At 38.9% G+C, this 25,062-nt stretch overlaps 1 protein-coding gene across 2 annotated transcripts in view; it reads left to right on the top strand.

Moving 5' to 3' along the window:
- The first annotated feature begins 7,302 nt into the window (after nt 1–7,302).
- The window catches only part of LOC106066573 (cdc42 homolog), a 41,331-nt gene continuing 23,571 nt past the window's right edge, over nt 7,303–25,062 (top strand). The window contains exons 1-2 of one of the 2 annotated variants that reach the window (XM_056022489.1): nt 7,303–7,542; nt 9,567–9,839. In XM_056022489.1, coding sequence (XP_055878464.1) covers nt 9,659–9,839 — 181 coding nt within the window. In that variant the 5' untranslated portion in view covers nt 7,303–7,542; nt 9,567–9,658. Of the gene's footprint in view, nt 7,543–8,798; nt 8,901–9,566; nt 9,840–25,062 lie in introns of those variants that run through there. The other variant, XM_056022490.1, reaches the window with a different exon arrangement.

Consider the following 25,062-nt stretch of genomic DNA (forward strand, 5'->3'; position numbering starts at 1 on the left):
AAATTCTATTAATTTTTTTTATCAGAATCTATAAAGCCATATGAAGTGAAACATCATTTTGATATCAAGATTCCCCGAGCTTTGCCAACATTGATATACATTAATTATATAAAGCTGAGTCTAGAAAGTCAATATATACGAGCCAAATAATGTCGATTTTAAAGTCGAGTTTCTTTTCTGCAATCTCTTGACACGACTTTTTTGAAGTAACGTCTGTATTATATAAGATAAGATAAGATATTTTTTAAAAAATCTCTTGGAATAAAATTTGTAGTGTTTCTAATGATTCTGCTCCAAGTATGCTTGGATAATGTTCTTTGCTTCAATATGTATAAAGTGGCTTCTCTCTAATGCAGACATAGCCAAATGTGGTAAGTCATTGGAGCTCACTCTATAATTCATCGACGAATATTGGTAATTTGCACTAGAATTACAAGAAGTTATTTAAAAAAAAAAAACAGAGATGAGACTATTTTCAATTTTGGGAAATCGACTGTTTCAAAACAGTAAACTGTTTTCAACGCGTTGTAATGAATTTGATGCGCCCCAAAATGTTCTGCTATCTCACACTGAAGGGAAATGGTTGTCACTAAGCAATTTTTTTTTTAAATTAAAAAACTACGACAGTTGTAAGCGCTCTTTAGCAATGAAAGTGAAATACAGAAAAAAATCCTGGTTGACATCTTTGTCATCTGTCATCTTGAATGAGTTAAATTTCCAACAACATATGTTTGCGAAAAAGGATTTTCCAACTGCCCTAGAATTTTAGAACTGGTGAAAAAGAAACAAGCTCAACCTTCACAGTGAAGTTGGTTTTATAGACAAATTGTAGCAATGTATTATACAGTTACCGTTTCCCATTCTCTGTCATGCTTTTCAAGTTGCCACATAAGGATTTTATAGTATAAAACATCAATATGGTGAAGACGCAATTGAAAATTAAATAAATGCAAGTCATAAAGATAAAAACAATGTATTTGTCATTTACATATAAGTAGAAACATGTAGTGTTTTATGATTAAATATAAGCTTTGGCAATTCATACAAGAAATGTAAATTATGATTACGGTTTTTAACATTAGCAGATTTTATGGTGCCGCATACTGGGCAATTACAAAAGGGGTCGCGGGATTGAAAAGGTTGAGAACCGCTGCCGTTGACGGTAATTATTAAAACGAAATCGATATCCTTTTTAAAAACAATTATTTTATTGTCTTTAAAATATGAAATTACCTGCCTCTATAACACGATTCTTAGTCCATACTCACTCGAATCTAAAGCTAACGTTTGGTGTCCATTAAAGAAAATTCTTCACTCCCTGCAACGACTTCCAAGCCACTGGAGTGACTGGACTCATGGGCGTAGCCAGGGGGGGGGTGTTCTTGGGGTTCAAACCCCCCCCCCCCCCGAAATGAAATCCCCCCCTCCCGCAGGGGGGGGGACGGAATTAAGTGACTGATTTTTGCTTTCATTTTGTTTATTTTAGGTGAGATTGTAATACTAAATCATCACTTACCACAGCACAGCCGAGGGGGTTTTGAGTTAAAAACCCTCTACCAGGGGGTTCTGAGTTTAAAACCCCCTACCAGGGGGTTTTGAAATTAAAAAAAAAACAACCTATCAGGGGGCTTTGAGATACAAATCCCTCTACCAGGGGGTTTTGAGTTTAAAAACCCCTACCAGGGGCTTTGAGTTTAAAACCCCCTACAGGGGGTTTTGAGTTTTAAACCCCCTACCAGAGGTTTTTGCAGTTAAATCCCCTCTTCTATAAAACAAAACAAAAAAAAAATGCAAACAACAATCCCCAAATTCCAACAGCACAGTTAAGGAAGATTTTGATTTTAAAACCCCCTCCAAAATTTACGATAAACCCCCTCTTCAATATAAAAAAAGCAAATTACACATTCAAAATTCTATGAGCGTAGCCAAAGGGGTTTTGAGTTTACCCCCCCCCCCCCTCCAGTTGAGATTTGAAGCTAAAAAGTACCTCTTCAATATAAAAAAAGGCAAATTACACACTATAAAATCTATGAGCGTAGCCAAAGGGGTTTTGAGTTGATGGCTTTTTCTTTAAAGTTTAAAACCCCTCCAGATGGTTTTGAGTTTAAAATTCCCCTACAGAGCGTTTAGAGTTGAAAACCTCTCTCTTCAATATTATTTTAATGCAAACTACAGTCACCAAATTCTATGATTGTAGCTAAATGGGGTTTTAAATTAAAAAAACAACAAAAAAATCCAGAGATTTTTTAGTTTAAAACCCCTCAACAGATGATTTGACGAAAAAACTTTCCTTTTCGATATAAAATCTAAAGCGAAATACAGGCATGTAATTCCAAGAGCGTAGTCAAGAAAGGTTACAAATTTCTACCAGTGGCTTGGGCTCCATTAATAGGCCTAAAGTGTGAATAGTCTTCTGCCGAAATTGAAAAACATTAAATGTGGCTCAACAAAGACAGATTTTAGGAGTCAGTTATAGAGATCGGGTCTAAATAAAAAAAAATCATATGCCGAACTGTGAGTCGAATCCTTAGTAAGGTTGTGACAGAGCGTCGCATGAGGTTTTGCGGGACATGTTCTCCGACAAAATGAATTACGCAAAATAAGAGTTGCGGAAACAGCTTGCCGGAAAATGCGCCGAACGGCGCGAGAGGGTATAAGTCAGTAAGAATAGTTTATTAGGTTTTTGAAATAAAACTTTTTAATAGCAAGATAATGCACTGTAGATACCTCAGAATATGCATTTTGTTGGCTTTCAATACCAGAAATAGTGCTCGGCGGCGGGGCTTCGCCCCGCACTGGGGGAGCGCTACGAGCTCCCCCAGACCCCCTTGCTGGCAAGGGCGGGGAGTCTACAATAAACAATAAACGTCTTCCAAAAGGGTCAGAATGTAATAAAGATTAATTATGTACACACATACATATATATAATTTTTTTCCGCGGGAGGGGGGGGGGGAATCCCCCCCCCCCCAAAACCCCACCCGAAAAAAAATCCTGGCTACGCCCATGTCTGGACTACTCATTTTTTTTTTTATTCCTTTGTGTTTCATGTTATGGAACAATTGGGAATTAGGCGGGGGAAAATTATTTGTTTTATAAAAAGGGACACTTTTGACTCAGAGGCATATGACTTGACGAATTATTTGAGCGCTGCCTCCGTTTGACTTAGCTGCATAAGTTAAGACACGGCGCGGAAGCGCCTAACATTCTGCTCTGTTGACTGTTGGTACTTGTGATGTTGCTATGCATGAGTAAAAGCTTCCGTTTTTCGACAGTGGTTAGTAGGTCGTCGTTGAACCAGAGAACATTGAAATATTTTCTGACATAGGGCCTAAGATGAATTTGTTTCTTTAATAATGAATTATAATGAACTATCATGTTATTTTTTATTTTGCGACATTAAATGAACATTTGTACATCTCCGTTCCATGGCTGGGATCCTTCTCTCTAGTTCTGCAGTCAGCGTCCAAGATTCACAGGCATATAAAACTGTGGCCATGACTAGGGAGCTTATCAGTCTGATTTTAGTGGCGAGGGCTATACTTTTGTCTTTAAAGATTGTTTTGAGTTTTGCAAGTGCTGCTGCGGACTGTGTAATTCTGGCCAGTAAGCAGAGAAGCTATGTTTGTTTCTTTTTTTATTTAGGAAGCGCGGTGGCTGAGCGGTAAAAGGCTTGACTTCCGAGTTCCCAAGTTTGAATTGAATCCTAGAAAGACTGGGATTTTTAATTTCGGGCTTTTCTGGCGTCTCTGAGTCTACCCATCTCTAATGGGTACCTGACATTAGTTGGGGAAAAGTAAAGGCGGTTGGTCGTTGTGCTGGCCACATGACACCCTCGTTAACCGTAGGCCTCAGAAATAGATGACCTTTACATCATCTGCCCTATGGACCACAAGGTCTGAAAAGGGAACTTTACTTACTTTATTACTTTTTTAAATTAATTTAATTTAGTTAATTTAGTCAATGACAATTACATAAATAAATTATGATAGTTGCAAGTGTTTATTTGTTTCATAAGAGGGCCTCGCCAAGAACAACTCGCCCAAACCAAATTTAGGTCTTTCTCAACGCCACTTAGGCCTACTGTAGACAAAATGTATGGGTTTTGATGATGAAGATAATATAACGTTTATTCACAGTAGGCTACTGATAGTAGGCCTAGTAAATAACCATAGGTTAACATAAACAATCTATTATGAATTTTGTATTCACACACACGTAAACCTTATTTAAAAAACAAAATTTAATAGGTGATTCTCAATTTGTAAGCAACAGGCGAAACGGAATACAGTATAATGTAGTGCGTGAGTACAACTGACCCGCCCACCATTTACTCTTTATCTTTATCTTTAAAAAAAATGTAAATAGATTGTAATTTGACACTGGACTGGTTTAAAGATAGCAATTAGTAACCATCCTGGAAGCTCTACGCCAACTCGAAGTCTCGTATCTGATTCACCAGTCTTCCATTCAGATCAGAATATTGTTTTTCTTTCTTCCCAGTCGGGACTCCAAGCTGTTCTATGTCTGCCCCACTTCAACTATTCATCTAAATCTAATTAAATTTGGTCTGTATTTCACCTTTTCCCTTTTCGTACATAACCTACATCTCTCCCTCTGTGATTTTAGTAATTTCTGTCTTTAACAAGCAATAGAAAAAAAAAAAAAGAATACTTTTAACAAAGCTCATTTAAGGGAAAGAACCGCCGATTACTGACATTAATCTGATAATTACAGGGTTTAGCTTCCATTCTGCTATATAAAATAAAATAAATTACTTACTACTAAATGATTAGCTAATTGGTACATTTTTGGATTGAATCGGGTATTGTCATCGACTGTGATTAATGAAGCAAAATTTCAACTTGATCTGAGAAAGGGAAGTGTGCATAGGATGTTGTGGTGTACGCCTACTAAGGGGACTAAATCCATATGTATATATATATATTCTCATCTTTCATTCGGTAGCATTTATTCCCATTATTTTGATATCAAACAAAATAATTAATCACTAACAATTAATTAACTAATTGTTTTTTTTTAATTGATTTTTTAAAATTTGAGCAAAGTTTTAACTTGATCAGAGAATGGGAAATGGGAGAAAAAAACATGTTTATTTTTTTTTACCAGACCGACAGGCAGGCAAACAGACAGACAGGTAGACAGACAGAGTGAGCTGATATAAGCTTTGTAAAAAAGAACAAAAGTGTCCCATCAAGTATAGGCACACTATTGAAACAGAACAATAACAAGCTAAATAACAAAAAAATACTTTAAACAAGTTCTGAGCGGAACAGCTCCACATGTATAGACACATATCTCAATACTGTAAGTTTTATTTACTTTTTTTTTTTTTTTTTTTTTTTTTTTTTTAAACCAGTATTTAATAACCTAATTGGTTAATTTACTGATTAATTCATGTTTTGTTTATAAAAAAACAATAAATAATAATGGTGCAAAGTTTCACTTCATCCGAGAAAGGGAAGTAATTGAAATAATGTGTTAGAAATGTGTATCGAACAGAGTAAGGCTGATATTAGCTTTGTTAAAAAGGGACCTGTACAAAGATGTTATCTTTTTATCTTGCTGGGGTGAAACTTCATATTTAGTAATAAATAAGAATAATAAATATAATTTTACTTTTAAGTTACAGTTTCCTTAAAAAAAAAAAAAAAAAAAAAAAAAGATGCTACGACTTTGACAATCTATGCGCTTAACCTCCGTTTTAATTAGTTTCTTAAACTTGCTAAGTCATTGGTTTGCAAGACTGATCCAGGCAACCCTTTTTAGCGGCCCCCGAAAGGGGAAAAGACGCTTTTAGTTTTGTGCGAAATGTCTGTCCGTCTGTCCGTCTGTCCGTCCGTCCGTTTTAGATCTCGTAAACTAGAAAAGATATTGAAAATCCGACATCACAATATTTTAGACCATTCAAAGTTCTGATGCAATGGCTACTCCCAGGATTTTATAACAGATGAAGCTTTTTCTTAACAATTACATTATGTAAAGTCCAGGAGAGGCTCGATAAAGCGCTTAGCTTCCGAACTGAGGGTCCCGGGTTCGAATCCTGGTGAAGACTGGGATTTTTAACTTCGGAATCCTTGGGCGCCTCTGAGTCTACCCAGCTCTAATGGGTACCTGACATTAGTTGGGGAAAAGTAAAGGCGGTTGGTCGTTGTGCTGGCTACATGACACCCTCGTTAACCGTAGGCCACAAAAACAGATGAACTTTACATCATCTGCCCTATAGACCACAAGGTCTGCAAGGGGAACTAATTAGGCCAGGTTCACATCTAACTTTGCATTCACTTGCACCTATCCCTTGATCTGCAGCACCATTGGGGCACTACACAAGATCTGTCAATCTTGTTTATCCATTCTTATCTCTCATTTGTCTTTGATATAATTTCATTTGGATGTTCTTTCTGAAAATATTGAAGCCTGCCTGGGTGGACCACTTCGGGGGCCGATTTTAAGTTTGTGTTTCCACACAAACTGTCTTTGTAACCTTGTTTTGTTCTGTAATGGTATTAGGGAAGAACGAATATATAAGAATTTGTCCTAGCATATGGTATAAGAATAAAGCCTTTATATCCATGTGTCTTTCTGAGTATTTTATTAGGTTATATCTTTGTATTTGTAAATTATGCTTCAATGTCATATTTTAATTGTTACATTACTTTTTTAGTCTTCTGTTCTGAAGTGTCTCTAAATTTAGTGATTTTCTAAAGGTGCTAAGATACTCCAATCAAATGTAATTAATACTGCCCTACGTGGTAACTCGAAAATTGTAAACCTAGTTTCTCGATAAGTGTGTAGAAGTTTTTTTTTTCTTCTGTCAACGAATTTCCCCCTTTTACTTTTTTTTTTTAAATTACTATTTTATAACTGGAACGACAAAGAAATGCAAGAGAGAAACTAAGTGGCTGAAATTTTCAAAGGTCAACTGTGAGGTCACTGTTGTTTGTGCTGATGTCATCAATCAGTCTCAGTCTGACCAAATCCACTTTTACGTAATCTTGCTATTTATGTATTCCGAACCGCCTCCACCTAAGATGGCCCTATTATAGGCCTACAGCGTAGCTAGTGTGAAATTGAGTCAGACATTAACCATAGGCTTACATACGTTGCTATAAAGAATATCAGATTTAGATCCAATTTAAGCCTCTTTCGGGAATTTTTTTTTGTCTCCCTCTAAGAATAACACTACTTGATACTTTTTTTTGATTGGCTGACTGGGGGACACGCGACTTACGTCAGACGAACTTCGCGGTCAGACGAGCTAAATATAATCCGGGTCACATGGTGGAGCGCGAGAAAGAGAGAGGGGGGTGTTTGTTGATAGTCTGCGAAGCTGTGTGTCCGTTTCATTCAGTCGACGGGATCTTTCATTGAGTAAGGACGGATTTCTCATTTCAGGGCGAATTCTGGGTGTGCATTCTCAGAGCCTTTGTTGTTAGTTTCTCAGTGTGTGACTTTTTTTTTTCTTAAAAGAAGAGAAAAAATATCAGCGGATTTAAAATATACGTCGGAACAGGCGAAAACACGTAGGTTGATATTTAGTCATATATATATATATATATTTTAGGGTGGCATGTCACAGGGCTTACTTTATCACATGTGATTGTGTTTATAGATCTTTAGCTCTGATTCTGTATACACTCTAGTTAGTAGATCTGTGACTGTGTTTACAAACAAAATATATGTATAGATAAGCACTAAAGCTTATCAAGTTGTTAAAAAAACGTCAGTATTGGTTACTAAATTTTTTGTTACTAAGTCATTCACAGACAGGACCGGATTTAAACTAGATATAAGCCTTGTCTATTTTAGAATATTAGTCCCTTTAATAAGTCCACATATCACATTTCAGTGTCCATTACTGCCAAAAGGATTCTCGGATACCTAGTTGGTTAAACTGGTATACAGTGAGCAAGAAGTATCTATATGATTGACACTTTTTACGTAAAATCATTATTATTCGTTTGTGACTTGTTAAAAAAAAAAGTAAAGTTCCCCTTTCATGCCATGTGGTCTATAGGGCAGATGATGTAAAGGTCCACGGTTAACGAGGGTGTTATGTGGCCAGCATAACGACCACCCGCCTTTACTTTTACCCAAGTAATGGCAGGTACACATTAGAGCTGGATGGACTTAAAGGCGCCCTAAAGATCCTGAAATAGAAAATCCCAGGATTCGAACTTGGGAAGCCATAAGCGCTCTAACACTCAGCCACCGTCCCTCCTATGTGACTATGCACTATGTGCCCCATAGTATCGCTTGTGTAACCTAAACATAAATCCTACTCGGTTCGAGGATATTTTAATTGCTTATCTCACCAGGCAGTTGAATAGGCCTATATTAAATGTCTAGATCTTTTTTTTTTTTCTTTAATAATTCAAGGATTTTGAAGGATTGTAAACTTATTAGATCTGCAATTAAAAAAAAAAAAAAGTCTACCTTTTATAATGTTAACTAAACAGGTCTATAATTTAAAATGTCTAGTTTTCGCTCAACTTCAATAGCTCGATCCAGTTAACAGAAAAACTATGATTTAATTATTTGGACCTTTATCTTTCAAAGAAGTCACCATAAGCTGAGCGCGCGGTAAAGGTCAAAGGCTTGCAAATTAGCAGACGGGAGTTTCCAGGTTGTTTCTTATCTGCTACTTTCAAACGATGTCTGGGTCTGAGCACGTGACCTCACAACCACGGTGAAAGAGCTACTAGAATAGACTAGCCTATTTTCCACCCACCCTGCACTGCAGTCTGAGATGTGCTGATTTTTTGTTTATTTTCTTCTTTTTTTTTTTCCCCTCGAAAAGAAACACACAAATCAAGCCTACGCGTGGATCGTTCGTGTGACCTACACATGTTAACAGTGTTATGACTCAAGATTAAACTGTGTAAGTCAGTTCGGGTTAGAGATTAATGAGTCAATGACGTGATTTGCGGATTTATTTCATTAATCATTCGTTTAAAAATAATTCTTTTTTTTTTTCTTTGGTGATATCCTTAAAATAGTTAAGGCATATCATTGATCTAGATTCTAGGCCTACTATAATTTTGTCAAAAAACTTAAATGCATATCCTAAGGAATTATTAGCGCACATTTATTTAAAGCACAGGGCCTAATTTGTTTTCTGGCGCTTAAATGGTTGAGTGTTAAAGAGCTTGGCTTCCGCAAGGTATCTTTGTTCGAATCTTGATATTTCCTTTTTATAACATCACACAGCTCCAGTAGTTACCAGGTGAAAGTCAAGGAAATTGGTTTTTGTACTGTTCATATAAAGCCTTCGTTACTGTCATTTAGATTGAAATATGTTGTTGTTTTTTTGTTTGTTTTTTTGGTAATTAAATCGTTAAATAAAAACTGTAGTATGAACGTATATTTTGTGTGCTATAGTACACATTGTTTGCTCTAATCATGTAATGTTTTTTTGTAATGCACAATTGTAAAACGAATTTCCTCACAGATAATAAAGATTATTATTATTATTACATTGTTTTAATTTAAGTCATTGGATGACTAAATGTAATATTATATTTTAACTTCTATTACAATAAAACAGCCGTCTGTCTGTTAAACGACGGAACCTTGAGATCAAGACCTCATTTCAAAGCAACTCTTGCCTAGCTACTGTTGTGTGTGTGTGTGCTGGGAATGACCGTGTTCAACAAGCAGGACCAGGCCATGGATTATAAGTTTATCAACGAGAAAAAGAGTAATATCAAGTGCGTGGTGGTAGGGGACGCCATGGTGGGCAAGACCAGTTTGTCCAGGCGCCTGGCGTGCCTCGGTTTTGCCCAGGACTATAACCCGACCACATTTGACAATTATGCTGGTGAGTCTTTGATACTTTTTTTTATTGTGTTTTCTATTTAGTTTTTTTTTTTTGATGAGACTAAGTGGTAGATCACTTGGCTTCCGAACTGAAGTGTCTTGGGTTTGAATCTAGATGAAGGGTGAGATAAGTTGATAATTAGTTGATAAAAGTAAAAACGTTTGGTTGTTTTGCTGGCCACCTTCGTCAACCGCTGGCCATAGAAACTGATCTTCTGCCCTAAATATAGATCGCAAGGTTTGTAAGGGATATTTTTTTTTCTTTTATAAATGCGGGAGGCCAGGTGGGAAAGTTTGAACCTTTATGCTAACCCTAACCCTAACTTTTTATATAGAATTTCTGGGCCACCCAAAGGCCATTCACTTCACGTACATGTCAGCTGCTTGGGAAGAAAAGGGGGGGGGGGATATTTGTCGTTGTGCTGGCTCCACTACCATCCTGTGAGCAATCATTTACTTTTCTGAAAACCTTGGTGTAAGCATACTTTAGAAGCGATCGTTAAGCCTCCTGTTCATCCCCTTCCTGACACAGATGCCACCCCAGTCTCGGACACTAAAACTGGCATTCATAAACTAGTACATCATTACGGATATAAACCCAGCGTCTGTGCTCTGCTCATTGGTTAGATTACGAGGTGATGTCCGGCAATGGCTAACGACATTTATTTTTACACTAAGTGACGTCTTCAATCATGAGTGAAAGGTCCAGATTAGGAAATTCGATACTTACCATCAACTCGCTCTACCGCAAGTCACATGACATAACTGGTGTTAAAAGTTAACTTCATTAATTCGCGAATGTAAAATGTATAATTGTACTCATAATGCTTACCAAAATGTCTTGGATTTGGTTTGGAGTTTGATTCTGCAACGATTTATCGCGCTTGCGTAACATTCAGACCAATGGGCGTTCAGCGCCCATTTCTGCTTCATAGTTTATTCTTGAGCGCTTATCATGAAATCTATGCCTTGCGGGTGTTACAGGGAGAGGCACTTCAGAGTTATGGATCTTGCGTTACAATAATAGCACATTAAAGCAATCCTGCTTATGGTGTGCATAATTTCTTGTTTCCCATACATTATATAGCCCGCACTATCGTTAGGTTTAAATGAACAGAGAAATATTCCTTTGCGTATTAAAATAGGTAAACCCCTTTATAAATAAAATCAAAATAAGAGCTATCAGGCTTCTTTTTGTGACACGTTGAGACTTCTTTGACTAAGTTAAACGATTCTTTTTACAAAGCTTATATCAACTCACTCAGTATGGTAAAGTTTAAACATGTTTTTCTCCCATTTCCCATTCTCGAATCAAGTTAAAACTTTGCACAATCATTGAACCCGACAAGACATGACTCAAAAAAAATCAACCAATTAGTTAATTAATTGTTGTGAATTATTTTGTTTGATATCGAAATAAGGGGAATAAATGCTACTTAATGAAAGATGTAGATATACATATGGATTTAGTCTCCCTATTACGTTTTGACCCTTTTTTTTTTGTCATTCCCCACTCTCGTATCATGTTGAAATTTAGCAAGATTATTCCTAGTCGATAACATTACACGAATCAATCCAAGAATTAACCAGTTAGTTAATCATTTAGTACTAATTAATTAATTCTGTTTTATATAATAGAGAAGGAGCTAAACACTGTAATTTTCAGATAAATGACAGTAAATTAGCGGTTATTTCTAGGTAGATAAGCTTTGGTTTTAAAAATTATTCTTTTTTTTTCTATTGCTGGGGGTGGACATATGTCATTTATGAATGTATTTCTAAAATATTTTCGTATGAATGATTTAAAATTTTGAAACACTTAAGATAAAAAAATGACAACCTCAGCAATTTTGTATGCCAACTTAATACGAACTATAATAATCACTGGTGCTTGTTATAACAGACAAAACAGCTGAATTTTAAGTGAATACGACGCCATCTTAGTTAAAAGTAACGTCTACAAGGGATGTGACTCCCAAATACCGAGGGACATAACCCATATTAAATATACACAATTATATAACAAGTTGATACATCAACACTTTACTAAACTAAAGCCACCTCAATGGTATCCATCTTAATGTAGCTCCGTGACGTTTCGCCCACCTTAAACCTATAGAGGCATTCGTTCAAATATCACATAGCACGTGACCTGGGCTTTATTTTAATAAATGACGTATGTCTCACCCATTGAAAAAACAAATTTAATGGCATCCGACAATGAGGTCTCACTCAGAGCCCGGCGCTGCTGCTAAGCTGTTCCATTTCTTCTAGCTTTTAATGCAAGCTCTTCCCAGCATGCCAGTGTTTTTCCCATCATGCCTGCTTTGCATACGACACGGGATCGAGTTCCCGCTGCCAAAAGAAATAAATTAGTAGCTCAGGTGATTAGTCTTAAGTTTGGGCGTTAGACTATTGGGGGAGTTTGAAAGTGCATCTACCTGTGCAGGGCGCTATCAGATTGCGTAACGGATGTTAGCGCTAATATATTACAGACAATGCGCCCACATTGTTGGCGCGACGTTCACTTAGGTGTGTGAACATTCTAGGAATTCGACATTTCAATCCCATCCACCCTTGTACAGGAAGTGAAACAAAATACATTTATTTGCGAACACTTTTCAATATGTCCATGACCTATCCTGTTCTGTAAATTACAGACGTTACTTCGACGGAGAATACAACTATATCATATATATCATAGTATCACAATTTAGTCGTGCATGTTAATTAGAAACTAAAACTCGTTGGTCTTCCTGGCAATCATTCTATGGTTAATGGCAATAGGGAAAAAGGAGCTCTTTTAAGAATTTGCCCTAGCGTATGGAATAAAAAATGTTCCTTTATCTATGTGAGTTTTTGTGTAGGCCTATTTCATTAGGCTGTGTCTTTGGCATTTGTAAGTTATGGTTCAGTGTTTTATGTCTTATTGCTACTTTGTAATCTTCTGTCCTGAAGTGTCTCTAAATTAAGTGATTTTACTAATGGCGTTACTTTAGTCAGTCTAGTGAAATGTGAATATTCGTTTGTTGTAAATCTCACAGTTCTATTTTGTGACTGCTCTAGTTTCTTTCTATTTCTTATCATATGAAATATCGACGTTACTTGAAAAAAATAATATGATTACGTCCTACGCGAGTTCTTAGGTCTAGTCCTGCATGTTAATCAATGGCTTAAATTCTGCCAAGTCACTGGCTTTCCTGGCTGACTCAGGCAACCCATTCCAAGCACATTTTAGGAGTCCCAAACATTCCTATGTTGGTTTACCCATTTAGATTGTATGATTCTTCTCATTGTTTTACATTCTCTCCAGTCGACATTCTCTTATAAACCTGCAGTTCTTTTTGAGCTTTAGTATGATTTAGTAACCGATCATACTTCATTGATATGAAACATTTGAATGAATCGAATTTGTGCCTTTTTGAGGTCACGTTGGACATGAATAAACACTTGTATTTTTTTGTTTTAGAAAAGGGACAGCCGATGATTCGTCTAGGGCTTGGTTTGTGTGTGGAGGTGGACTACAAGCTGATTTGTCCAGATCGATATATCGATTGGGCTTCATCAAGAGACATTTGTACATGTGTGTGAATGTGTCTGTGTGTGCGTGAGTGTTATGTGCAATATGACCCGCACTTAGCATTCCAAATATGGACCATAAAAATCCTCTTTTCTGATTCAAGGGTTGGTCTCTAAACATTAGTAATCAGTGATGATTGTGTTAGGGCTATGACCGTAAAGAATAATTCGCAGTGTTACCACTCTCCTGAACCAATGCATCCCTTAGTATCAGTAATGTTTCTTTCGTTCGCATAATGTGATTGGGATGTATTATAAATATTGTGTACCGTAATTGTACACTACATGAAACACCCCAACCCTGACTTTACTCTTGTCACTACAAGATGTAGGAGACCTATTCAAACCAATATTTTGTCTATGAATAGTGTAATTTCAACATGATAACAAAATACTATGTAAAAGAAAGATTGCATGTGGCTATATTCATAGTTGAGAGGGGAATCGAACCCAACTTTTTAAGTTCGGGTTCTGTTCGGTTTGGTCGGATTTAAGTTCGGGTTCGGTTCGGTTCGACGACGAGTATAGTTCGGTTCGGTCGTAAGTGAGGTTCGAGTTCTCTCTCTCTCTCTCTCTCTCTCTCTCTGTGTGTGTGTATGTGTGTGTTGTAAGTCAGAGACTGTAAGAGCAGACTAGTCATTTCCTGTTTCAATTGACATTGCTCACAACTGGTCACGTGTTTGTGGCCATTACAAGCTGATATGATTTATTTGTGTGTCATATCGATTGCTATCATGTTATTCCTAGAATATATATATATACATAAATATTGAATCATGATATGTATTGATCATGGAAGTAAATTTGTATTAGTCACAGTACAATAAGTAATGATTAAGAATGATCTAAGCTCTTGCATTGCTCTCCTTTAACTCATTATTAGGTAGAGGCCTAATTATACGCTTATCTCATACACGTCCAAATATATTTTTCAAGATGAAAAACTTGTTAAAGCTACGTCATCAAATGTTTACATTCAGTTTGAAATTAAATTTAAATTTTAAATGAAATGTTCAATTCTTTCTTTCTTTTCATGGCAAAATAAAATAAAAAATTAGCTGTTACTGTCCTAGTTAAAAACTCAGTAGTTAATAACTCAGTGGCGTAGCTAGGAATATGCCATCATTTGGGGATCGGGGGGGGGGGCTTGACCTTTTTTTTTTGGGGGGGGGGCTCCTGCATTTTGCGTAATATTTAATGTAAAAAAAACTATTTCGAACACTCATTTGAGGCCCCCCCCCCTGAATTGGGGGCCCGAGGGGATTTTCAAATCTCCCCTTCCCCCACCATAGTTAACGCCACAGTCAAAACTATATTCTGTTATGATTATATCACTATCTGCAGTTAACATAATTTCTGGTAAACCCACTTATTTTCATTCAATTTTTCCCCCTTACATAACACACATATATCTATACTCGCCTTATCTAATGCTGCCTGCTATGCACGAAAATGTGCAGCTATTGTATTTGCGTTGTTTGTTGAGGCTGTCCATAAGGAAGTATGAAAGGGCAAGTAAGAAGGGCTGGCAGCGCCTTGAAGTGCTTGTGATGTGGGACCAACTCTTTTCTGGCTTTCAAAAACTGTAACAAACCCCCCCAAAAAAATTCATCAAATGAGCGCTTCTCTGTGTTCTCTCTGCTCACACCATCTGCCAGTGTGTGTGAGGGAGTGGTGCGTGTGTGTGTGTGTCTGGCTAGTACTGACTGACGTGCTGACTCACAGTCAGGAACTCACAAAGTCTTGAAAGTACACCAACTTTTTTTTTGTTTAAGAGGAGGGGGAGAGTTCGTTTGGGTGAAAAGTTGTTCCTTGCACCAAAGCTTGACCCTTAAGCTATTGACCTAACTGTCCACTGATTATAGTACTTCTGGTTATAGTTACACTGACTTATGGAAGGTCAATGTATTTCAGCAGCACACAATAGAGAGAGACGGTGCTAAAATCGTGGACAGACTGATATACAGACAGATACGCAAGTAGACCAAAAACTACGTTAAAGATGTGAATATATCAATATAAGAATACTAATTAATAGTGTTTAACTATCGTAAATAATAAAACTTTCACACAGACACACAACCTTTATGTTACTGTCATAACCTTTATTTTTGTTTATAATTTTGTGGATTTTTAGGACGCTCCCTGAGTCCACCCAACTCTAATGGGTACCTGACATTAGTTAGGGAAAGTAAAGGCGGTTGGTCGTTGTGCTGACAGTAGAAACAGATTACCTTGACATCCTCTGCCCCATATATCGCAATATCTGAAAGGGGTATTCATGTTTTTACGACCTTTAAAAAAAACAAAAACAAATCAATTTGGTTTGCGATTGATAATCAGTTTGTGTTTATTATACATGTGTGCATGTTTCAATGTTCATATCCTGATTTAAATTTTATTATACTTTCTCTTTCAACTTGGGCCGTGACATCATTTTGTTGTTCTACGCATTCGGTCCATCCGAGTAACTTAATCGTTATTCTTAGTGTACTCTCAAAAAACAAGGCAGTTGTAAACAAAACTATTGTCCCACTAGTGGTTTTGTTTACTTATTCAATGTATTTTGTTTAGTGTTAGTGTAAACACCGAAGTAAGCCTAACTTGAGTGACGTCAAAGGAAATGGTTCAGCTATGTGTGAATGTCTGTCTCCTCACTATTAAATTACATCCGCCACTTCTCTGGCGACTCTGGTCATTACGTCTTGGGCTAGTGGAGATTTCGAAACTTGACAGAATCTCACGGCACATATTTTTTGTTTTTAAATATCAGGATATGAACATTGAATCATGCGACACAGAAACACACAATATTTCTTCAAACAAGGCATGTCGCCATTATTCCGCTACAAATTGGGCTAGCCACTCCTTACATTGTATACCGTACATTATACTCCTGTTACTGACACATTGTGACATGCGTGTTGCATAATTAGCGCGTAAACATAGGGAGTGCTCGTTGTTGGTTTTGGAATAAAATGAATTCCTTAATCAGATTTAAATGTTATAAATTATTAATACTGATTTTATTGTATTCAAAATATGTTACAACATTGTAATGCTAAAACATTTTTTTTGGTAAATAATTTTTATTAATTTAAATAAATACAAGTGTTTAGATATTTACATATTTTTTTGGGTTAGTTTTAATGAATTTCATCAGGTCTAAAAAGTATTTCAAACAATAGACACATTACATGTATTAATATTAGAATTAACATTTTAAAAAAATAGTATTAAACTCCACATACACACTATGACTGCAAAAAACGTTTTCTTCATGCTTTTGGTGGTGTTGATTACCGCCTTTCTACCCCCCCCCCTCTTTTTTTTTCATTTGTTACATTGAAAAAGTCAACACCAGGATGTTTAAGAGTTTCTGAGGATTTGGGGCTCAAATATTTGTTCTGTAATCTAGGGCACAACGAACTATTGAATCAGTGTGTTGGTCAACTAGTGGGCTCCTGGGAACACGCACACACACAAGGCCATTTATTATTTCAGTTGAAATGCTAGGACAAACAACAAATTAATGAGTTCGCATTTTTTTTTTCTCTTTTTAGTATTTATTTAGCAGGCAGGAAAAGGGGTGGGGTCAGTGCTAAAAATACAAACACTAAATAAATATTAATAGTGCATATACGGCGCTACAGTATTTTAACAATTTATCTGCCAACCATAGGGGTATCGGTATATACATTACATTTTTTTAGTATATACATTCATATTTCACACTCTATGGTTCAGCTGGACTCGCTTAGTATTAAAGTTAACAACACAATAGGTTACTGTTAATGTGGAAAATAGTGAACAATTTTAAAAAAAATGGCGACACCCTTTATTGTAGAAAAATGTGTAAGCTGAAAAAATATATATATCTAAGGCTTTTCTGAGTCTGTCATTCCTGACAGTTTTCTCAAAACTAAATGATAGAGATACGAATGCTTTGAAATAATAAAAACAGTATTGTCTATCTGATCAGTAAATTGATTGATCCGTCTATTGATCCGAGCCTGTGCGTGGAGTCTCCGTGTTACAGGTCTTTTTTTTTTTCTCCACACATCTCATTTTTTTTTTTTTGTTGAAAATTCGGTTGACAGTGACATTGCTCCATAGGGCTCTCTTTCTCTCTCTCTCTCTCTCTCTCTCTCTCTCTCACACACACACACACACATACTCTCACACAATGGATTCCCTCACTCTTCTCCCCTCTCGCTTCCTCCACTAAATCGACTACTGTCATCTGATCAACGATTCCGGTCAAGTCTGTGACCGTATTGCGGGCTGGTCTCGGTCAGTTCATCAGCAGATACTACAACCTGTGGGCGCCTGGTTTTAATCGACCTCCGACTATTGACCATGTGGTGTCTGGCCGAGGAGAGTCGTAGTGGGGAGGGAGGGGGTGGGAGGGTATTCGATGATGGGCAAGGGGGGGGGGAGGCATTAGATGATGGGCAAGGGGGGGGAGGCATTAGATGATGGGCAAGGGGGGGGGGAGGCATTAGATGATGGGCAAGGGGGGGGAGGCATTAGATGATGGGCAAGGGGGGGGGGAGGCATTAGATGATGGGCAAGGGGGGGATCATTAGATGATGGGCAAGGGGGGGATCATTAGATGATGGGCAAGGGGGGGATCATTAGATGATGGGCAAGGGGGGGATCATTAGATGATGGGCAAGGGGGGAGGCATTAGATGATGGGCAAGGGGGGGGGGAGGCATTAGATGATGGGCAAGGGGGGAGGCATTAGATGATGGGCAAGGGGGGGGAGGCATTAGATGATGGGCAAGGGGGGAGGCATTAGATGATGGGCAAGGGGGGGGGGAGGCATTAGATGATGGGCAAGGGGGGAGGCATTAGATGATGGGCAAGGGGGGGATCATTAGATGATGGGCAAGGGGGGGATCATTAGATGATGGGCAAGGGGGGGATCATTAGATGATGGGCAAGGGGGGGATCATTAGATGATGGGCAAGGGGGGATCATTAGATGATGGGCAAGGGGGGAGGCATTAGATGATGGGCAAGGGGGGGATCATTAGATGATGGGCAAGGGGGGGGATCATTAGATGATGGGCAAGGGGGGGATCATTAGATGATGGGCAAGGGGGGGATCATTAGATGATGGGCAAGGGGGGGATCATTAGATGATGGGCAAGGGGGGGATCATTAGATGATGAGCAAGGGGGGAGGCATTAGATGATGGGCAAGGGGGGGATCATTAGATGATGGGCAAGGGGGGGATCATTAGATGATGGGCAAGGGGGGGATCATTAGATGATGGGCAAGTGGGGGATCATTAGATGATGGGCAAGGGGGGAGGCATTAGATGATGGGCAAGGGGGGGATCATTAGATGATGGGCAAGGGGGGATCATTAGATGATGGGCAAGGGGGGGATCATTAGATGATGGGCAAGGGGGGGATCATTAGATGATGGGCAAGGGGGGGATCATTAGATGATGAGCAAGGGGGGAGGCATTAGATGATGGGCAAGGGGGGGGATCATTAGATGATGGGCAAGGGGGGAATCATTAGATGATGGGCAAGGGGGGGATCATTAGATGATGGGCAAGGGGGGAGGCATTAGATGATGGGCAAGGGGGGGGGAGGCATTAGATGATGGGCAAGGGGGGGAGGCATTAGATGATGGGCAAGGGGGGATCATTAGATGATGGGCAAGGGGGGAGGCATTAGATGATGGGCAAGGGGGGGATCATTAGATGATGGGCAAGGGGGGGGGGGAGGCATTAGATGATGGGCAAGGGGGGGATCATTAGATGATGGGCAAGGGGGGAGGCATTAGATGATGGGCAAGGGGGGGGGGAGGCATTAGATGATGGGCAAGGGGGGAGGCATTAGATGATGGGCAAGGGGGGGAGGCATTAGATGATGGGCAAGGGGGGAGGCATTAGATGATGGGCAAGGGGGGGGATCATTAGATGATGGGCAAGGGGGGAGGCATTAGATGATGGGCAAGGGGGGATCATTAGATGATGGGCAAGGGGGGAGGCATTAGATGATGTAACCTTTTCCTTTCTAGTTTTATTTTTGTTCTCTTTAAGATACTTGAAGGAGGTAACAGTTGACAACTACGTACATGTTTATGTGAATGTGTGTGTGTGTTTATAATGCAAACAAAAACAATTTTTAGGTTGTGGTGGCTGAGTGATACAGCGCTTGGCTCCCGAACCGAGGACTCTCGTGTTCGAATCTCGGTGAAGACAAGGATTTTGAATTTAGAGATTTTTAAAACCCTCCTGTGTCCACCCAACTCTAATAGGTACCCGACTTAAGTTGGGGAAAATGAAGGTGGCTGGTCGTTGTACTGGTCACATGACTCCCTCATCAACCGTCTGTCATAGATCGCTTGGTCTGAAAGGGAAGTTTTTTACTTTATTATGCAGATCGAAATGTTATCAAAGTTAAATTTAAGATTTTGGCTTGTAGAATCATCTAGGTCTAGAATCTAGACAAATAAAAAAGTTCAACGATTCAATCTTTTGATTAAAAAAAACAACAACATGTATCAGAGGAAGAGTCACGTGGTAAAAAAAATGTTTCCCCTTAACGAGTGGCTTGTCATGACTTGCTAGTATTTTGAGCAGTCTGATGTAAAACAACTTTTTGCTAAAGAGATAGCAACCAATGTGCTTGTTGGGTGCGAATTCACATTTCTTTCCCAATCTGTTACTTCTGGGTATTTTCAGCGCTGGGAAGATGTGTGCTACGTGAATTTTTTTTAAACATATGGCCTTGTTGCATAGTGATACCCAACCTACAGCCCGCGGGCCTAATCTGACCCGTGACGCCTATCAGTGCATAATGAACGATTGGTCTCGGCATAATTAGCCATGCTATTTTCTAACGCTTAGCGTGTGCAATGGAGCCTCATAGCAATGCTATTTTCTAACTCTTAGCGTGTGCAATGGAGCCTCCGAGCCATGCTATTTTCTAACTCTTAGCGTGTGCAATGGAGCCTCCGAGCCATGCTATTTTCTAACTCTTAGCGTGTGCAATGGAGCCTCCGAGCCATGTTATTTTCTAACTCTTAGCGTGTGCAATGGAGCCGCCGAGCCATGTTATTTTCTAACTCTTAGCGTGTGCAATGGAGCCTCCGAGCCATGCTATTTTCTAACTCTTAGCGTGTGCAATGGAGCCGCCGAGCCATGCTATTTTCTAACTCTTAGCGTGTGCAATGGAGCCTCCGAGCCATGCTATTTTCTAACTCTTAGCGTGTGCAATGGAGCCGCCGAGCCATGCTATTTTCTAACTCTTAGCGTGTGCAATGGAGCCGCCGAGCCATGCTATTTTCTAACTCTTAGCGTGTGCAATGGAGCCTCCGAGCCATGCTATTTTCTAACTCTTAGCGTGTGCAATGGAGCCGCCGAGCCATGCTATTTTCTAACTCTTAGCGTGTGCAATGGAGCCTCCGAGCCATGCTATTTTCTAACTCTTAGCGTGTGCAATAGAGCCTCCGAGCCATGTTATTGTTTTAACGCTTAGCATGTGGAGCCATATTATTAATCTAACGCTAACGTCGTCCAGTCATTGCTGCCAAATCACGCACTCCAGTAATAGTTCCCCACATTTTCTTCACCAATTCTCCCAGGTATAAACTTCTAGACTTTGATTTCCCCGGAACGTAACTCGGTACGCCCTGCTTCCGGCGGATCCCTCCAGGAGTTCCACAGTACACTTAAAGAGACGGACTCCCCCTCCCCCTTTCTCCCCCCCCCCCCTCCTCTTACCCACCATGTCTTGTGCTGTGTGAGTTTGCTGAGAACTCTTCCATCTGTTTGACTGTTCCACGGTCAGACCAAACACCAATAAAAAAAATCTAGATCTAGGTTTATCTCAGAGATACGTTGGCTGTGTGCTGATCTACCAACACCAATAAAAAAAAATCTAGATCTAGGTTTATCTCGGAGATACGTAGGCTGTGTGCTGATCTACTTGGAGGTCACTATCCATCACCACTGAACCAAGGTTGAACCCTATATAGATGTACACCAGAAATGGTGTACTGTGCACACCTGTGCCAATCAAAAGTTAGATGAAATGTAGCCACTAGTCTGGAAGTATAGTACACCTTCTGTTGTATCTTGTACTATGCCAATAGTCTTTCTCTTTAGTTCAGAAATCATGTCTTCAGTCTTGGTCTACTAATTGGTGAATATTGGTGAATAAAATTTTGACATTACATTTTATGGGCTTTACCGTACACTACACTAATTGGGGAGTATTATATAGCTAGATTATTTTGACAATGCTAAATTTTAGATGGTTTACAGTAGCCTACTCAAAATTTCATTTTCCAGAATTGTAAGGATTTTTCTGTGTATTCGATCTACTTAAATCAACCACCCTCGTATTTTTTTTTTCAAACTAAGTGTCAAACATCTGGCGTTCACCGACCTTGAACCAACAGAACGCCTGTTGTCCACTATAACCCCAGCCCATTAGTAACTTGAAAAGAGCTTTATAAAGTCACTCAACCGTTGCAAAAACTTTTTTTTTTCTTTTTCTCTGAAAATGTAACATCTCTTGGTTACGACTCTGTAACATTTGGTGGGAGTGTTACACTTTGAGGGTAATCTAGATTTAAATATTACTAGGCACTCTGCGACTGAACGACAAATAGACATTTTGTCATAGAGGCTACTAAATCAAATATTTGATTATAGTGGTACACTTATTAGTAGTCGGGCTTTAATGTGTCTCATTGCACAAAGATACCCCCCCCCCCCACCACCCCCCCAAAAAAAAAACACCTTAAAATTTAAAGATACAATAAATGATAAAGAGATTTACTTGAAACGTCAAGCTATACATCTTTAAGTATGGCCATTTTCTTTATCTGTCATGGGAATAAAAAAAAAACAGAATTCATTCCCTTCCATCCCCCTCCATTCTGACTCTCATAATCCAGCCAACACCTGTGGTCTGTAGTTCACAGACTATTACCATGGGAAAGGCTATCTCCCAGACTGGGGTGAACACCCTGCCCCCCCCCCCCCACCCCTTCTACCAACACACCACACACCATCTTCTTTCATCGTAAAATGTTATCCTATGTTAACCTTTAAACTAGGTGACCAGGTCAATGTCTACAGAACTTACATTTCAGCGTGCTTTTGTATTCCGATACTTAAAATGTATTTTTTAAAAAAAGTAAAAAAAAAAAAAAAGATCAAACGAGACCCCTCCCCCTCCCGTTGTATAATAGTGGAAACGTTCGATAATCACGGATGTTTGGATAATAATGAGGTTGTCGGTGGATGACTCACCATTGACTTCAATCATCGAGTCTAAACACGCTCTTCTGCTTGATGACAACATCATGTTCTAATATTAAACTCATTTTAACGGGGGGGGGGGGGGGGGCTGCTTCAGTCAAGAAATCTATGTTAACGTTAGCGTCAAGCTTAGAATAGTTTAATAGAAACAACGCTGTCAGGTAATGAGATAACATACTTTAAATGGTAGTTATCAAACTTTAGGGATTATCTATCATTTTTGACATTAGCACCATGACGCTTAGGACGTAATCATCTTTTTTTGAAGTAACGTCTGTATTATATAAGATAAGAAGATATACATATATATATATATTATTATATACTATATATTGGATGGCTGCCTGGTCGTGCGTAACCGGTATGCGCTGGACTGTCGTTCAGACTTTTCGATGGTCCTAGGTTCATACCCTGCGCGCTGCCTTCCCCCGTCTTCCTGCGGGAGGATTGGGCTAGGAAGTAAATTATCTTCAACTCTGCTGGAACATCCGAAACATGTCAAACAGTTTTACAACAAACAAACATATACTTTTTTTTTTTTTGGATTACCCTTCGCTACTTGAGCTCAGAACCACTCCCCAAGGGGCGTCGTAAATGGTAGGTCCGTCTTGTCTAATACATAAGTGTTTTAGTTCTGCTTTATACTTCCCAGCTGGTCAGTGACCAATGCGTTTAGTTCCTACAATACACTAATGGCATACTTTTCAGTGATCCTCACATTTTCAACGGTTAAGGACCCATGAAACAACTTATACGCGAAATACGATTACCGCAATTTTAGAACCACTGCATTGGTGATTCACGGTTTCATCCCAAGCCGATCCGTGAGTATTAGCGTTTAGATAAATAAATTATCTGGAGTGCAGTCCCTTGAGAAGAAAAAAAAAACACAACGTTAAATCTGTTGGTTATAAGTAAGGACAACAAATGGAATCCTAGCCTCTAGAATACTAAGACTAAATCCACGTAAACTCGACAAATTTTTCTTTTTGTCTTGAAAGTATTAAACGTTTTCGACGTAAGCTGCATGGACACAGGGCGCCGTGACGCACAAAGGATTTCCCCACTCGTTACTCCCTAGACCTCGCCTCTTTTAACAACACCAATGTTTCTGTAAACATCTATACCTTTTCTTCGTTCACCCCTTCTCTCTCTCTCTCTATCAATCCTCAGCACCTGAGCTCAGTAGCCTCCCTCCCAAATCGTATAGAAAAAAAAATGCTCGTTCTGTTATGTAGGTCGGTGCCAAACTATTGGCTCACCTACCGTGGGAACCAATCTTCCTTCTGATTTCTCCGCCTCTCTGTAGAACCCATTTGTAGTTCCCCTTTCTCAGCATCACCTCTCTCATTATTTTCCAGGATCTGTCTGTGTTTTTTTTTCCCCTTGGAAAGGAAATAGCAGAAGTGAAACCCAGAATACCTACATTATTTATACACAGATTCACTATTTATTATACGTTAGAGCCTTGCAGACGTCTGATTAGCTTCCTTCTTGCAGACGTCTATTTCCGGTAAATATTTCGACAATCCTATTGTTTTTTGTTTTTGCCTCCACCAAAAAAAAAAAAATACACAAGAACATGAGTCTCTATGTTTTTAAAAAATGGAACCAGTGAAAAGCAGGGTTGTAACATATTGATAGCAGATCTTCCTCTAAATCTCACAAAACCGTGACTAAACTGACCCAGGCCTTTCCACGCCTGTGATTTGCAAACGTAGCCTGCGGTTTCCATCACATTGCTCATTTCTCTGCAGTATACGTTTTGCTTTCGAGATTAAAGTTTTATGAAACATGCCAAGTAGTAACTTGTCTTTGTGGCCTACGGTATTGAGTTTGAATATTTACATTATTCCCAAGGACTCGATAGACTTTTTAAAAGACTTTGTAATTTATTTACACAAGTAACTAGTAAATTTCTAGGTTTACTAGACTCGGGGATATTGCGATCTCAGCATTTCATTTACACTAGATTATTGTATATTTAGGAATGTGGTTCAGACAGCGAATTTAAAGCGTAGCAACCGAACTGGTACAGAGAAGGTTTGACTATGCTGTTTTCTTGATCATCTGACGAGCACTTTACCGAACAAGGAATCAAACTTCGATCGTTGATTCATAGTACTACAGTCAATACCTGACCTGATACAAAAAAAAAAATAATAATGAAAGGACCATCATTGCTGAGAATATAATGCAGCCAAAGTGGCATCACCTTCATTATGAAATCTAAGCCTGATGCCCCCCCCTTCCCCCCCCCCCTTTTTCAGACTGCCACTTTCCACTTTACCACCGCCAGACTCCTTTACTTTACACTAAGCCGTAATTGGACATTGTTTGGGACTTTTT

The sequence above is a fragment of the Biomphalaria glabrata genome, chromosome 3 (genome assembly GCF_947242115.1).
Source record: "Biomphalaria glabrata chromosome 3, xgBioGlab47.1, whole genome shotgun sequence".
Lineage (NCBI taxonomy): Eukaryota > Metazoa > Mollusca > Gastropoda > Planorbidae > Biomphalaria > Biomphalaria glabrata.